General features: G+C 36.4%; 3 protein-coding genes and 1 long non-coding RNA gene across 4 annotated transcripts; 1 reads left to right on the top strand and 3 right to left on the bottom strand.

Annotated features, from left to right (window-relative positions):
• Positions 1–3,955: 3,955 nt before the first annotated feature.
• LOC125196505 (Haloacid dehalogenase-like hydrolase (HAD) superfamily protein) lies at positions 3,956–6,559 on the bottom strand. The gene is made up of 6 exons (XM_048095039.2): positions 6,180–6,559; positions 5,648–5,754; positions 5,374–5,482; positions 5,086–5,247; positions 4,821–4,994; positions 3,956–4,298 (listed from the first exon to the last, which is right to left on the bottom strand). Exons 1-6 carry the CDS (start codon positions 6,453–6,455, stop codon positions 4,269–4,271), a joined length of 858 nt encoding a protein of 285 aa, XP_047950996.1. The 5' UTR covers positions 6,456–6,559; the 3' UTR covers positions 3,956–4,268.
• A 2,940-nt stretch (positions 6,560–9,499) lies between these two features.
• LOC125197434 (protein STRICTOSIDINE SYNTHASE-LIKE 10-like) lies at positions 9,500–13,791 on the bottom strand. Its single transcript, XM_048096169.2, has 3 exons — positions 13,357–13,791; positions 10,997–11,254; positions 9,500–10,090 (listed from the first exon to the last, which is right to left on the bottom strand). The coding sequence occupies exons 1-3, from the start codon at positions 13,725–13,727 to the stop codon at positions 9,523–9,525; spliced, it is 1,197 nt and encodes a 398-aa protein (XP_047952126.1). The 5' UTR covers positions 13,728–13,791; the 3' UTR covers positions 9,500–9,522.
• Positions 10,087–11,251, top strand: LOC148927228 (uncharacterized). The gene is made up of 2 exons (XR_016129049.1): positions 10,087–10,370; positions 10,408–11,251. It is a non-coding gene; the product is annotated as an uncharacterized LOC148927228 (long non-coding RNA).
• A 993-nt stretch (positions 13,792–14,784) lies between the features above and the next one.
• On the bottom strand, positions 14,785–16,598 carry LOC125192032 (Calcium-dependent phosphotriesterase superfamily protein). The gene is made up of 3 exons (XM_048089486.2): positions 16,262–16,598; positions 15,722–15,985; positions 14,785–15,433 (listed from the first exon to the last, which is right to left on the bottom strand). Exons 1-3 carry the CDS (start codon positions 16,531–16,533, stop codon positions 14,863–14,865), a joined length of 1,107 nt encoding a protein of 368 aa, XP_047945443.1. The 5' UTR covers positions 16,534–16,598; the 3' UTR covers positions 14,785–14,862.
• Positions 16,599–17,050: the final 452 nt, after the last annotated feature.

The raw sequence follows: 17,050 nt of genomic DNA, 5'->3' as shown, positions 1-17,050 counted from the left end.
GTCTTCGCCTATTCAGGTGGATACCCAACACATACGCAGAAAGGACGAAATCTGGTATTCTGGTGACATTTTTGCTCAATAGGGTGAGGATATCTTTGGGTGATTACAATTATAAGTACAAAAAATAATCTGAATGAAATTAACAATTTTGACATAAAACCTAAATCATAAAATCGGGGAAAACTACATAATAATAAACCGATATGCAATTGACATAGAAATGATGACAATGATATACTCTCTTCGTTCCATAGTAGTTGAGTCATTTTGTCATTTTGGTACGTTCCATAGTAGTGAAATCATTTCTTTTTTAGTAAAAGTCTACACATGTCTCTTACTCACTTTACTCTCTCTTACTTTTTCTCTATTAATGTCTCTATTGTTTTCATTTCTTACTTTATTATTATTTTATTTAACTCACTTAACACAATTTTTATTAAATCGCGTGCGAAAAGAAATAAGAAGAAATAAGGAGAGGAACGACGCTTCTATCAAAGGAAGGGGTAAAAATTGTGTTCAAATTTGAGACCTAAGAATTATCATTACGGGTATTTAGGCCATCCGCATCTCTGTCTCTTATCCGTCTCTTAACCGTCTCATCTCTTAACTATTCATGGGCCCCACTGTACTTTTCAGCTCATCTCTTAACTAAGAGACAACACCTGCATCCCTCCATCTCTTAACCATCTCTTAACTATTCATTCAATTTCATTTTTTTATTTTTAATTCCAACTAATTCATTTAATAAAAACACACTTCATTAAATAAAATAAAAATTACAAATTAAAAACCTAAAAAAATAAAAAAATACATAATTTAAAATCCTAAAAAATAAAAAAAAAATACATAATTAAAATACTCTAAATTAAACTATAAAAACTACTCCTCCGGCGAATCATCATCCCCCGAAGTTGGCGGTGCACCCAAGTTAGATTGATTCCCTATACCAAGTTGAGCTTTCATAAACTCAATTCCGTCCATATGGGCTGAAACTTGGGCAAGAGTCATTTTTGAAAGGTCAGCCATCGTGGCGACCAGGTACATGGACATTAGGGTGTTCGAGCCCGTGCCCGTGCCGGAGCCCGAGCCCTCGCCCGCCTGGCTTGATTCGCCGCGGCCCCTCCCTCTCCCCCTCGCTCTCGCCGCCTTCGCCGCCTTGGTCCCTTGCGGCCGACGCTGTGAACCGGAAGAAGACCCCCTGCATCATCGGTTGGCGTGCCCTCACGTGAGGTGTTGCATTCCCCGCCATCACTAGACGAGTAGTGGTCACGCGCCGTGTGCTTCGTGCGTTTCGAGCCCGACTCGACACCGCCAGCCCACCTTTCAAGGTGGTGGACTTGCGACCAAACATCGACAAACTTGAAATCTTTACCGACGTCGTCTTTGAAGACCTGCAACGCCGCTCTCAGGATGCCGGCTCCACTGGCTCCGCTCTGATAATTCGCCTCTTCTGCCCTGTATATCGCCATAATTTTTTGACATCTTTGTCGCATCGGTCCCAATGACTGCGGAGCATCTTCACGTTGGGGGCAAAGGTGTTCTTCGGCCTTCGTGCGTTGTAAACTTCGGTGACTATTTTCCAAAAACACTTGTTGGTTTGTTGATTCCCGGCGACAGGATCGTACGAGACGCTGATCCAAGCGTCGTACAGAGCCAACGTCTCGTCTTGGCTGTATGGATGACGGGTGCCGTCTCCCACAACCTCTTCCTCCTCTTCCTCCTCGGCATTGACGCCGAGCCTGAGGCCGATCCTGCCGGAGCCGGAGCCTCCACCTATTCCCCAGTCGGGCAAAGTGCGTTCAGGCGCCAAAAAATTCTCCGGAATTTGGGATAATCCCGGCGATTGCCCGTACCTCTGGGGGGGAGGGACGATAGTATGCATCCACATCAAAATGTGGTGTTTGGTACGCCAGCGGAGTGGTCGAGGCTTGGGTGCCCGGCGACGAACCGGGAGTACCCAAAAAGTTGTACATGCTCGCCCAATCGTCGAACCCGCCGGAGCGCGCCTGCCGCCGCCGCCGCTGGAGTTTCCATCGCCGGACATTTTTTCAACAATTTGAGAGAAAGAAATAGATGAGTGTAGTGAATGGAAGAGAAATGAGAGTAGTGTTTGTGTGTAAAATGGTGAATAGAGTATGGAGTATATTTATAGAATAATAAAAGAAAAGAATTTTTTTTTTAAAAAAAACGACCTTTTGAGGCCAACGGTCATTTGACCGTTTTAATTTTTTTTATTTTATTAAATTCGAATTTTTCAAATTTATAAATAAAAATAAAAATTATTGCGTCATAATTCCGACGCCCACTCGTGGGCCGGCGAGTGGGCGTCACGCCATCCTCCAGCGCGCGCCACGTGGGGCACGCGCGTCGTCTCGCCAGCTCGAGGTCGGCCTCGCTGTCACGCGTCGCGCGACAAGACGAGCGTCGCAACGCTGTCTCGATGCTGTCTCGTCTCGTCGAGACGAGACCGAGACATCATCGAGTCAGCGATGCGGATACCCTTATAATACCCATATTTTCTCTTCCAAATCTAGGATATTCAATAAATCCCACTTGAATAATAAGTGAGAATTTTTAAAAATTAGGGACCTAATTTTAAAATTTCCTCTTGTTTTTCTCTTCCATTTCTGTTCCATTTCTCTAATTAATGAGTGTTATGGGTCAGATCATAAATCCATAGAGAATGAACCAAGCCTAAACTGTTCACACTTACACCAGAAGTTGGGTATTTAGACTATCCCCAAAAGATTTTCCAAAAATAACTAAACAATTTGACATCTCTAACTCACTATGATGTAGTATCTTATGCAACTAGACAACCTCTAGAAAGAAGAGGTCGGGCATGTGCTTAGCATCATTGGTCTTTTTGCAAGGAATAAATGTGCCATTTTAGAAAACAAACTACCACTACAAAAAAAAAAAAGTTGTCATTCACCTTCTGAGATGTGGTAACCAAAGCACGAAGTCAATAGAAAAATCTATCTGATGGTGAGTAGGGGTATGTAAATGAGTGTAGAGTCAAATTTGTTCAATGTATGATTCTAGACTCAATACACACACTATTTTCTTTTTAAAAAATCCGTCAAACTCGTAAGATTTTTCAAAAAAACCTTTCTCATAAACAACAAAGATGTATTCAAAATCATGCTCATATTCATAGAGATTCTTCAAGAATTCAAAAAGCAATAAATGTATAAGCAAAAATAGTTTGCACGTGCTTCCTCAATTCACAAACCGACAACTCATGTCTCATGGTCACCAACTCACCATGGCACAACAAAGAAAGGTTTCATAGGCTCGATATCGACGAATACATTATCCTTACCCGTTTTATACCTAATCACATAGGTAAAAAGATTCTACTCCACTTATCAAGTTTGTGTTATGCACTTAAAAGAATTTTATTGATTCACGATCTATGTGAATGGCAAACTCCTTATGAATCAGGTAATGCCTGACAATTCACAACAGTATACAATTCATTGTCATAAATGAGATAATTCAGGTGCGCTTGATTCAATTTTTCAAAAGAGTGAAACACGCATCATATTCAAGTTCAAAAATCTTTTTAAATTTGTAAAGCTGTATTTGCAAGATAATTATTCATAACATTGAAAGCACCTTTTGTTCCTCTACTAATAAAATGTCGCATCGTTTTGACGTGACAGGTGAGATTTTGGTAGAAAAATCTTTCACCAACGGTTCTACAAAAACTAGCAAGCCCATGCAGATCAAATTTCCGAAATATTTTTGCCATTCCTTTCCCCCCGAAGTCGATAAATTTTCCTAATTATTTATTGTATCGAACTTTGAAAATTAAGATTTTAGTAAAAAGTGATTGAAAATCAGATGATTTTATGCAGAAACAGTCGAGTTTTACAGGCCGTACGGTTCCATTTTTTTAGACCGGAACAAGACCATATAGTTTTGGTTCCGGTTACGATTCGACCTAGAATTGTGGTCAACGGTCCGAAATCGATTCAGTGGGCCGAACCGCCAGTTCTAGTTAGTTAATATTGGTATAGAAACAAATTACTAGAACATCCAAACGCTAGCTTATTTCTGCTCTTTATTCTAACACTACATTGGCCTCTCTCACCTCCCGCATACATTAAAAACAAGAAATAAGCAAGAAAAGATGTATATACAGTGAGGATGGAATCTTCAAACAACTGCAGCATTAGTCTTCATCGTAATGCAACAGAGTGAGGATGAAATCTTCAAACAACTGCAGCAATTAGTCTTCATCGTAATGCAACAGACTGCTTTCAGACCTCAACCCCTATTCTCTGGGCAACCTGAAACACAAGGGAATGAAAATCTGATGAGAAATTCAAAATGAAGATGGTTTTGGAATCAGAACTACGGTTTTCATGGGAAGATTAAAAAATGGAACATTGAGCAGACGATAAAGAACGAGGGTAAACCAAGAAACTGGGTGAATAAAGTGGACACCAACAGTTTAAAGCACACAAGAACTTAAAATAACGAGATACGAATGGATGAGGTCAATTAGCTCGTGGGAAGCCATACACAGCAGCACACATTCATATCCCATCTTGCTTCCATGCATTGAGCCCTATGCAACCATGTTTGCATATATGTGCACCTAATTTGCAGTTAAAATAGGTTTTCTGCTGACATTGTTTATGTGTCTTACTTAAGCAGCAAAAATCATCATACATGCTCATCTCGGATCATATCCTTTATCAGTGTGTGAAAAAAAAGTGATTTCTTAAATGGCATAACCGGTTTTGATGGCATCCTAGGAACAAGAAATTGAGAGTACAGCCAAGTTATAGCACAATATTTATCAGTACCTCTTTGAAGGATTTTACATCACTTCCCCAGAGCCAGGCATCGCAGCCAGCATCTCGGGCGCCCCATATATCATTTCTACGATCATCACCAACATGTACAGCATCCTCGGGCTGTACTCCCAAGAATTCACAAGCTTTCAGAAATATCATAGGATTTGGCTTCTCTGCTTCGACCTATTTTCAGGTAGATAACAGTTTTAGCAAGCACAATAGATTAGACTTCATATGAATAGAAGAAATTTGCAGAGATCTCAAGTGCACTCACTTCAGCAGACACCGCGACAGCATCAAACCAGTGATCGCACTTCAATGCTTTCAACAATGGTCTCAACCTAGTGTCGAAGTTAGACACAACTGCTACTTTTACCCCTGCTTTTCTTAGAGACTGGAACACTTTCTCAGCATCTGGATCACATAGTTGCCATGCCTGTTAAAACAAGCCAATAATATTGTGAACTGATACCACGAACACGAACCTGACAAGGAATATGAATGCTGACATAGATGGAAGTCATCAAACTATGCACTAGTATAAGGCGAGTCGGCAACCAACCTTCTCAGTGGTATAATAGTTATACAATTCCTCAAAGTATTGAGAATCTGAGCAGCCCGTAGATGAGCTGACTATATGCTGCCAAAATGGCCTCCCATCATCCACATACCTGCACGCTTATCACAGTCGAGAACTCAGCCTTACGGAACCATAGCAGGAATACATGAATAAAATCATACTGTAGGCCTGGCATAGGAGGGAAAATGAAGAAGCACTTTATCTTTCAATCATAAATATGATGGATTTAAGTTGAAACGTTGCACAAGATTATCACCTGAGGCGTGATCGACCCCAAGGCTGCTCATAAGCCCATCTATATCTATTCAATATCTCACGCTCCGAGTACTTGACTCCATACTTTTCACCAATCTGCCGATAAATCTACACCACACCAATTACTCGTTTAGCATAATGAAATCCCCCAAAATTGATGTTAAATATACATAAAATTCATACAGATAAACTTCTAAATCATACATGCCAAAAAAAAAATGACAAGAAGTCAAGTATTTAAAACTTGAAGAAACACAAAATAGAAAAGAAAAAAGAAAGAAATGCATTTGTTCTGTTGCAACTCAATTATAACCCTCGATGAAACATTAATAATAAAGTGACAAAGTTAATTCAAACGATAATTGAAGTGCAACTGCGAAGAAACCAATCCGTTTCCAGCTCAATTCTAATGAAACAACTATTGATGGATTATCCATGAGAAAACTCCAAAAACATTTTACAAATTTCAAAAACATGAACTCGCACCTTCAAACTAACACAATTCGAAGATATAAGACGGAGCAGCAGCAAACCTGAGCCATAGGTTGAGCCGGAACGACGAGTGTGCCGACTGCATCAACGAGTAGAGCATTATGCGTCAATCCACCGTACAGATTCCTCCTATAATCCTCGTAGTCTTTAACCATCCCCATAATTGTCGATCCGTCGACATCCTCCACCGGTTCGGGGGCAGCGACGGCTGCCGAGGTCGAGAAGGAAGGGGATCCGAGCGCGCAAGGCGGTGCGAAACGACGCTGTTTCGAGGCAGTGAATATTCTGCTGATCCTGCTTCTCGCTGAAGACGCCATCCTTTTTGCTATAATGCTCCTACATTTAAGGCTGTTGTGTGTGTTACTGGATGCAAATCCGCTACAATGGTGGAAATGATCTCTCTGTCTCTCTCTCTGAGAATCTTTGCATACATATATAAGAAGAAGTTTGAGAGAGGAGCCAAATGGCAAAGGATGGCGGAGGAGACGCAGAGGAGCCTCTCGAAATTACATTTTTACCCTTCTTCATTTTTTTATAAATAGAATTAGTCAACTACACAATTATTTGATGCAATCATAAGAGGTATGACAATTAGTTGCGATTATGAATAACAGTCGCATTTATCCAAAAATAAAATAAAATTATACTCCTACTCGTTTCGTGTTTATAATTATAAATTGTTTAGCACATTTATTAAAAAATAAAATTATTTAGTACACTGCTTCGATTAGTTCATGGGGTATTTATTACGAATTGAATAATACATTCCTAACTTTATCATTATTGAGAGCTAAAAGTCCAATAAGAAATGATAGGGACTATTTAAGTTAATTAATGCGGTCATTATCTTTCGCAACCCGTGCCATATTAATTTAACAAAACATGTGTCGATTTTTTATTTATGTATTGGATTTTAAAGTACATTATTATCAATATAACGCGACTGCTACATTTGTTTTCACTTTCCAAAGTTTTCTTCTCAAGAAAAATAAAAAATACGTTCAAAATAAATACCACATCACATCGAAATATTTTCCTACACTACCGCTAATTAAATGTAATAACAACTCCATATTCCAAATAGACATACATGATGACATGACTTTGTTTTAATTTATATACTATTAAAATTTGCATACAGTCGTAAATATTTTGCGTGTCTAATTTGCTTAATATAATTCCAAATAGAAAAATAACTACATGTTTCATGGTTTTTGTCAACTTCCATTATTATAGTTTTTATCGACATGAACTTTTGATAAATAGAGTGTTACCCAAAACTACCCAAAAAGTTAAAGCAAGAAAAAGACACTTTAATAAAGTACAGGAATTCATTATTAGTAGTATAACTTTATACTACCACATTTTGTTTTAAATAACCATCTAATCTTTCTAATTTAGCTTTCTATAAAAAAAGACCTAGACATGAATCTAAACTCGTTATTTCAAACTAAAGAAACAATAAAAAAACTAAACAGTTTTATTTGATGGTGTAGCTAAGCAATGAAAAATGTAGTGGAGTAGTGTTACGGATCTATGACTTCTACGTTAATTAGATGTTGTCTATTTTGATCAAGTCCGTACGAATTTTTTTTAGATCACTCTAAAAAAATTCCAAACTAATTGAGATTGAACAAGAATTATATACCCCTTCTAACTTTTCTATCTCATCAAATATGGGATGAGTTTGTACATCTCTTTTTTTCTGCTGAAATCTATTTGCCCTGCTTGAAACTGTGGGAAATTGTTTACTTCTAATTAAAGAAATCGTGTATAAATCCTTATCATCAAATTATAAACATTGTGTTGAGTCGATATATAAATGATATGGTTGGCCCACCTATTACCATCTGCCACGTGTGTTTTGATCCAACACATCAAACAATTGACAGCCATGACTGTTCCGGCGTGCCAAGAGGTGGTGGATATTACCTCATTTTCGTAAATAACAATTTTGTATCTCTCACTTTTTTAATAATTATCTCTTAATGCATGCTAAATTATCAATTATTTTTTATACTTTTATTTTATAATTTTCATTTGCAGCCGCCACATACTGACGTAGAATAATGGAAATACACCTGTTTGAACAAGTAAAAAATATGTTTCTACTTTTTGAGAGTATTGATTGAAGATATTAGCTACCCAAATCAAATACTATACTACACTTGTTAAACATAAATTTGTATATAAAACTCCAAATCAACGCATATTATAAATAGAAAATCTGAAATTTCTTATAGCGAGAAAATTCAGACCAAATTGTTTTTTACAACTTTTACAACGGTTTTTTCAATTCCAGAAAGGCCAAAATATAACTAAAATTTTAATGTATTTTTTAACCTTCCTATAATAATGCATTCTCGAACACATCACTAGTAATAATTGCGACTTCTGGATTAAAAATATCATCATGCATAAAATTTGTTTATTATAACTTGTTACATATGTATACTTGGATCAATCCAAAAGCAGGGCATAATAAACAAAGGAGGATGAGACAAAATACACATGAAGTGATATAGTCACCTGCGATAATACAATGAGAGTATGCATGAGATTTTTATATAATACTTACTTAATCTCTCATTAGTTGTCTTTCTCTAATTTAACACGAATTTTAAAATTTGAAATAAAAGATTCGAAAAACTAGTGAATTATTACTCTTACTTTTTTATATATATTTATTTTATATTAAAATACGAATCAATCGAATTAGTGAAAATATGAAATTCCATTAGCAGACTAGCAACTATTGAAATATTAATTATGCGTAAAATGACCTAAAATATTGTCGATGTGTAATTTTGTAAAGGTGAAAGAAAAGATAAAATCAGAAATATGTGGTGTTGATTCAAAATTCAAATATATATTTTCCACGAGAGGCCGCAGACAGAGGAAAATTGATAGGGTTGAATAATTAATGGATGAAAGGCCTCTACATATATTTGTGGAACAAGTGTTTTGGGGACCCTCCAACCATGTATTAAAATTAGAAGCTTGTATACTCAATCGTTCAAACATGGTCTCTATCGCTGGACACAATTTTCGTGACATCGACACTGTTGACTGCCAATTTCCTACTATCGTATATCACTTACATTCCTACTATTTTTGCATATTAATAATAATTTAGTTGGTGAGGTTTGTTATGGCCCTTGTGGTGGTAGCTGAATTTATTAATAGCAAAATCATATAGCACTAGTAAAAAACAACCGAACTTGACCAAATATTAGGCCACTACTTATGTTTATGACCCCATTTAAATATAAAATTTAAAGCCATGTATTGGTTTCAGTTAAAACTATTTGGACAAAAATGTGTTGGTAATAAAGTTGGAATAAAAAACGAGACAAGTATATGCAATCAATCCACAATGATTATTCATAAAAAGTTGTTAGAATTAGGAATTGTGTGTGCAAGAGAAAATGGCTTGATAACAGATCCTATCCACAAAGAGCCATTCTCCTCATGCACTTCGCTAACCTCTTTCCATTTCCTAAACTCCAACACATCCACCACATTCCCATTCCTATCCAATCTAATCCCCATCCCTCTACCGCTAGGCCAATGCGCGCGAATCTTCGTAACATCCAATGGCACATACCTAACGACGGCCTTTCCGATCCAAGGGTTGGAAATGAGCCATCGCACTAGCTTCCCTCTTCGGGAATTGATCCCCACCCAAAATTCGCCATTCCTATTCCTCTTTATATTGTCCGGGAATCCGAGGAACTCTGTCACCACCTCCAGGTTCCCGGTTTTGAGCCACAACTTGTATAATTTGCAAGTTGTGGTCTCCACAAAAAGGAGGAAATCGCCGTTTTTGCTCAATGCGACGCCATTTGGGAACTTGAGCTTGTCCACGAGGACACTAGTTTTTCTTGTTCGGGGGTCGAATTTCATCACCCTTCCACTGTCGTCACTGCTCATGATTGCCGAAACAAACTTCCTGCATGTAGATCTCATTTATATCCAAAAAAAAAACAATAACTAAAAACACCTTCATACCCAAATCTAATTTTATTAATTAATGTTTGTTTAGATTTTCTCAAAGTTGTTGAGTCGTATTCATTTTCGGGCCGTTACAAGATAGTTGAGTCATTCCTTCTTTTTTTTTTTGGCAAAAAACCTTATTTTCACTTATATTTTATCTAACTCCTACTTTTAATATTTAAACATTGATTTGTTAAATCTCATAACCAAAAGAAATGCTTCAACTAACTTGGAAGGTAATAACCAAAAGAAATGCTTCAACTAACTTGGAAGGTAAAGAGTGCTATACAACTACGTTCATGCGATGCGACATATGTACTTATTGACTCTTGACAGTACAGAATTAATTCCTTCTTTATAAGGTTTCATCCCACAAAATTCTTCTCCTTTTTTTCCGAATGTAAAAGTGTAAATGGCATATATACTTACCTTTATACCCACTGGTGTGGATTATATATTCTGAAAAATGCATCTATTATATTTATAGCTACACGCCAATTAGTAAAATATAAAATGATACCTCATCTATTATTCTACTACTAAAAGAAAGTTCTAAAATATTTAAGTTCCCAATTCGAGGGCAGTGGATTTGGATGAAATAAAATAGGGTAACGGTATGATTGTATGCTGACACCAACCAAATATGGGCTTTGTTTGGGCACGCACTTTATAATTTACACTTATCAGTTATCACTACACTCCTCTATCTTATCTAGATCTTTTTCCTCTCCTTTCTTTTTCATTGACATGGGTTGCATATTGATCCAATATCTCACCTTTACATTTTATTCAATTCCAATATTTTATGCTTTAGTTTAATTTGATATTATCAGAATGATTTAGGGTTCATGTAAATGTTTACCTTCTCTGAAACCTGGTACTACTGTCACTAAAATAGACGACTCCAGTGGCCTGGTCAACGTCGACAGAATTGGTGAAGCCCAAAGTAACTCCGTTGACTTGGGTAACTACTGGGGTAGAAAGCCCACCATTTGGGCCCACATAAAGTAGGCCCATATAGGCATCCGCGATGTACAGCCCGCCCGTTTTCTCATCGAATCGGAGCCCCAACGGCCTCCCACATATGTGCTCCCTTTCACTATCACCTACGCACCCATCCCTACTCACCAAAGAATAGCAAGTAGGAGTATATTATTCCATAACAATAATTATATTGCCAAATTTTTAATGACAAAGACTTATGTTATTTTTTAATTACAACATAAAGTTAGGCTAGGCAGACAACTATTTATTAATTTGTAGCTTATAGTAATATAATTTGAATTGGCTAATACTCCATTTGATCACATAAGTACTCTAGTTAAATATGTAAAAGCGATAATTAAGTTATGTAGCATGATTTGAAAAATAGATGATAATTAAATCATCATAAAATAATAAATTAATCAAATTATACACACCATAAATTATTAGTATGTTGGAAATAATTTGAGGCACGGCACGCGTATCTCAATTGTGAACATCGAAGTACGTAAAGCTGGTTATAAATGGACCATTATTTGGAATGTATGGACGTATTTGATTTGTCTTTTTCCAATCAATATTACTTTCCTTCTAATCGGCACAAATTTTAAAATTATTAAAAATAATAAAATATGAATCTTTTATAATTACATATGAGTGAACATAATTAGTGAAATATTAATTTTATAATTAAATATGATTAAACAGTTTAATTGAAATGTGTGCTCTTTACTAGATATTGTAAAAATAAAATATGATATAATGGCATAAATTCAAAATAGCAAAATGGAATGAGATACTTATTTATACATGTACTGAGCCGAGCACCACCCAGCAAAATTGACAAAATGCTAACCTATTAATGGGTTGGATTTGTTTAAATAAATTTTCACACATTTTTTAATAAATTTGAAACAAAATCATACTCCATTTAACTGCAAATATATGTTTACCCTTACAAAAAACGTGGGGAAGTAATTTTAGAAGACAATTCACAATTTCCATTTTAGAAATTATTTTATGAACTCCTAAATCAAAACAAACATTGAACCACAAGAAAAGTAACAAAAAAACGAGGAGCAAGATAAGTATGGGGCCATGTAGACTAAATGACGCACCTAAAAATTAAAATAAGGTGTTAGAAATCCAACCCAATATTTGTGGATGTCAATAAAATAACCACATGTATATGTAACATATTATAACAATATCTTTAATTATAGTTTTTAATTTAGTTGGGATCAAACAAATTTATAGGAATGTATAATTACTGTCAAGCCCTTCATTTTCTCTATAACACTATTTACTATAGCCTGAAAATGTTCTGGTTTCTTCGGTAGATTTCCCTCGATTAAATTACAAATCCAAAAAACTTACAATATCACAAATGATGTTTTATTTATTCATCCGAATCCAATCTCTAGTGAAATAAGCCTAATAACTGAACCTCTTCTTTGGTCCCCTATTACTACAATGCCTTTTATATTTATTTCTGATCCCGGCCCTCGTCTTAAATTAATGAATCTTTCTTTCCATTTCTGATTCTGATTCCTACCTACATGAAAAAAATATAAGATTTATTTAATAAATATTAATAAATGATACACTTATATAGTAGTATAATATATTGAATGAGGAGTAGTAATATATTTAAAATAAATAAAAATAAGTTTGTATATTAGGAAATTTGTACATGTAAAAAGAGGTTCCCATTATCTTTATATATTCAAATCAAAAGAAGTATATAGACCAAAATATGAGTACACATAATTATAATTTAAATAAGTAAAGAACAATGAGTATATCAAAATTAGAAAAATATATATACAATTATATGATAGATTTAAATTAGTCAGTTCTAGAAGGTACATTGTCGAAATTTATACCAAAAGTATTTTAGTTACGACGTCATAATCAAACACTAGAAGTACTCATAAATTAGTGATTTGGAGTTATTAACTAAGTAATCAATTTGTAAATAAAAGGTGTCATTATCATATCAATCCCTTAATTATATCACAGATAACCGAATATACTTGATGACTCATACAAACCAAACACGTGTGAATATCTCATGCTTATCGTAATCACCAAATACCGAAAACGAAATTAAACCGTTTCGGTTTTTTTTGCTTCATGCACATTGCACACAGTAATAAATTATAATTAACATTATTAATCATGATATTATAATATAATAACATTATTAAAGAAAAGAAAGAGTTAATTAATAATTACCTCTCCGGCGATGTGACGGCGAAGTCCACCCAGCGGCTCTCATTAGCCTGCCACCGGATAATCCTACCATCGGAGACGCCGGTGTAGGGCCCGCCGCCGCCCCCATCGAAGTCGAAGCTCTCCGGGCCCACGGCGCCGCCGGGCATTCGCATAACAACGGCGTCTTGAAATTTGATGGTCGCGTTATTATTGGAGTATTGTTGGTGGAGAATATCGGGATATTCGGAATCGAAATAGAGTAACGAAATGGAGATGAGAAGAGCCAAAAATGCAGTGGAGAGTATGAGCTTTGTAGTCATGGCTTTGGCCTGAAATACCATTGGAACACTCATGATTTGGAGAAGTGCTGAAAAAAATTGGATTTTATTCATGTAGTAATTAGCTGGTTTTTTGGCAGAGCTATTTGTTGCGTCTGGGGCTGTGTGGTAGCCTTTTTATGTGGTCACTTTTATCTATTTAATTTAAATATCTACACATTAATAATGCATCAAAACTTTTACATTCTTCTCATTCTGTTCATAACTAATATCTGCGGCTGGTGATATCTATAAAATCATTATTAAATCCCAACTTTTGGAATAATTATAAATCAAACAAAGTCTAATATCCTTTTGTGTGATTTCGAGTTGATGGCTACAAACCTAAAAGCCAGAACTACTGCCCTCTAAAATTCGGTATTAAGATTTAATCAACTAACCATACTTAGAATATAGTTAATTATACACGCAGGCGAATTAAGTATTTGTTTATCTGAAAATGTTATCAAATTAATTAGTCATAATGATAAATTATTATGATGATAAAATCTAAACAAATTAAAGAGGATAACGTGTTACGTGTCGGCCATAAATAAATTAAAATGTCAAATCGTAACAAAATATTATAATTATAATAATAAAAAATCAAAACTCAATAATTGGTTCCACCTATTGTGTAGTTCCAAGATAAAACCACGAACATGCAAAAGAATCTGGCAGAAGCTTTTGCAGAAATTAATTATAATTATCGTTGTGCAAAAACAATAAATTGCGTAGACAAAATACTGTAGACATGTAAACATATGGCAACACTAGGTGGAGTTATTCTCGTACATTTAAATGGAGATACTTGCAGAAATTTAGCACAACCTACTGAGTTTTCAGCCAAATTCAACACAATTTATAAGACTATATTTAATTATCTTTTGGATGGAAAATTATACGCCCTCCATCCACTCAAGATGTACACACGTTTTTAAGTAATAGTACAAGATTTTAGGAAAAGTCAGTAGCTAGAATGAGTAGAGAGAAAAAAAAATAATTGAATATTTTAATGATGAAATAGAGGAAAGAAGGATTTATTTTTAAATAAAGAAAATGGACATCTTAATTAGGACAAATTAAAAAGGAAAGATAACAATCTTGAATGAGACAAAGTAGTACTACTGTATAACAAAGAAAACTGGAGTATAGCTTATCTGAAGATGCAGTTTTTACAGAGTGAGTCTACAAATTAGATGGTTTTTTGTTATGGCAGATTGTAGATTCCTATATAAGGCATCAACACAGATGCAATCCACAGCTTCCCATCCCTCTCCTCCACTTCACTTATGAACTTCAAGGTTTTCCCTTCGGCGTCTTCCAGAACCCGCAAAACTTCACCTGTGTCACTGAGCTTAATGGCAGTCGCGTGAGGCTTGCCTCCAACGAGCAAGTAATGCAATTGCTTGAAGCTGAGGGGGAGCTTCCACAGGCCACGCCCGAACCATGAGTAGTACGCGGACAGTTTTGCAATGAGCCCATTCTTCGAGTGCAGGGCGACCCAGAATTCCCCGTCTGAGTTCCTTCTGATATTGTCTGGATAGCCTGGTACCTCAGCGAAAACATCCTGCTTTCCAGCATTTGGGCCCTGAAGCCACAGCCTCAGCACTCTGCATCTTGCGGTTTCAGCTACTAAGACAAAAGAGCGATCTTTACTCAGAGCCACGCCATTCGCAAAAGCAAGGCCTCGCAGCAAAACTGTCACTTCCTTGCTTGACAAATCGTATTTCATAAATTTGCCTGTCGCGTCCGAGTTTAAAACTGATGACATGAATTCCCTTGGATCACAAACAGATCCAGAGTCAGTAGAGGATTGGAAAGTAACGAGATTGAAGTACTTAATACATAACTAATGCACAAGAATAAGAAATCAGTCTAGAAATGTCAAAGCAAAAGCTTCTTGCAGTCATTTTAAATTACCCCATCAACGTTAGTTTCGTATATTATCCATTAGTTATCATCCTATCCTAGATCTCGCTCAACGACATTGAACTATGACAAGACCATCCATCTCATGATGGAAAGTAAGGCCATTTTTCAAGAACATATGCTAAGAGCAGAGTTACCTTCTGTAGTATTCGGTGCTAGAATCAGTGAAGTAAATCACATCATTCTCATCATCGATATCCAAGTCATTGGTGAAACGCAAACGCTGGCCTTCTACTTGTGTTACTACAGGTGTAGCCAGTCCTCCTGCTGGTCCGACTACATGGAGGCCTAAGTAAGCATCAGCAATGTAAAGATCTCCCGTCTTCTGATGAAACCTCAGTCCCAGTGGCCTCCCACATATGTGCTCCATTGCTGGATTGAAGGGCAGAGAGCACGCATCTCTTCAATACAGCCATAAAAATTGCTCAGGCCAATCAAATTTAGCTAATACAACCGCCATTCAAATGGAGATAACTACAAATTGAATTCACATCTTTGTATTTAACATCATAACTGATCTGAATGGAACTATGGAGAAGAATCAATTCAGTCAATTGTTTTGGTTAGTATTTCTAATTTCTTCACTGCAAATACATGCTTGGATTAGTATATACAAATTGAATAATACCAAACCCTACAATCCAAATTGAATTTTTTTTTGAAATGATAAAAATTACCTTGAGGATGAGGTGAGGGCGAATTCTACCCAGTCTCCGGCGGTCCACCTGAGAACACGGCCGTCGGCGACGCCTGTGTAGGGGCCTCCGCCGCTAGGATCGAAGACCAAGCTCTCGGGGCCGACAGCTCCAGGGATATGGATCTGCTGGGCGGCGGAGAGGACATCGTGCGAGTCAGGTAGCAGAGGCGGAGTGAAGAGGGCGAGGGCGATGGCGACCGCCACAGCGATCAGTGGAAGTGCTACTGCAGCGAGGATGAGCTTCCAATTCATGGTCAACTATGGCATTAACATAGTCAAGCATGGATTTATTTAACATGCTGTTTCATTGTATTCAGGTAGGAATGTTGGTAGGTGGAACCTAAAAACTTCATGGGATCACATATTTACGTAACAAATGGGCCTGATTGAGAGGAGTCCATTATTCTACTTCAGCCCAAAGCAGAAGCCCAATCACTTGAACCCCTCATGCTTAATACTTCGATTGCCATGACTAAGTATCATGAGACTATCCATCCAAGATTAAGTTGTGGGATTATTTTAATTGGAGGGGGAAGATTATGACTAATTATCATGAGACTATTCATCTAAGATTAAGTTGTGGAATTATTTTAGTTGGAGGGGGGAGGCTATGACTAATTATTATGAGATTATCCATCTAGGATTAAGTTGTAGGGTTACATCTTATGAACCAAACATAATACATCTTTAATTATGAGATTTAATCTTAGCAACCGAACACCAATGAATCGATATTCTACTTTTATTCCATTCTCCATTACAATATTAA

Source organism: Salvia hispanica, chromosome 4 (assembly GCF_029641045.1).
Source record: "Salvia hispanica isolate PSC_SH4W2 chromosome 4, Shi_PSC_v1, whole genome shotgun sequence".
Lineage (NCBI taxonomy): Eukaryota > Viridiplantae > Streptophyta > Magnoliopsida > Lamiales > Lamiaceae > Salvia > Salvia hispanica.
This window is presented reverse-complemented; position numbering and strand designations above follow the sequence as displayed.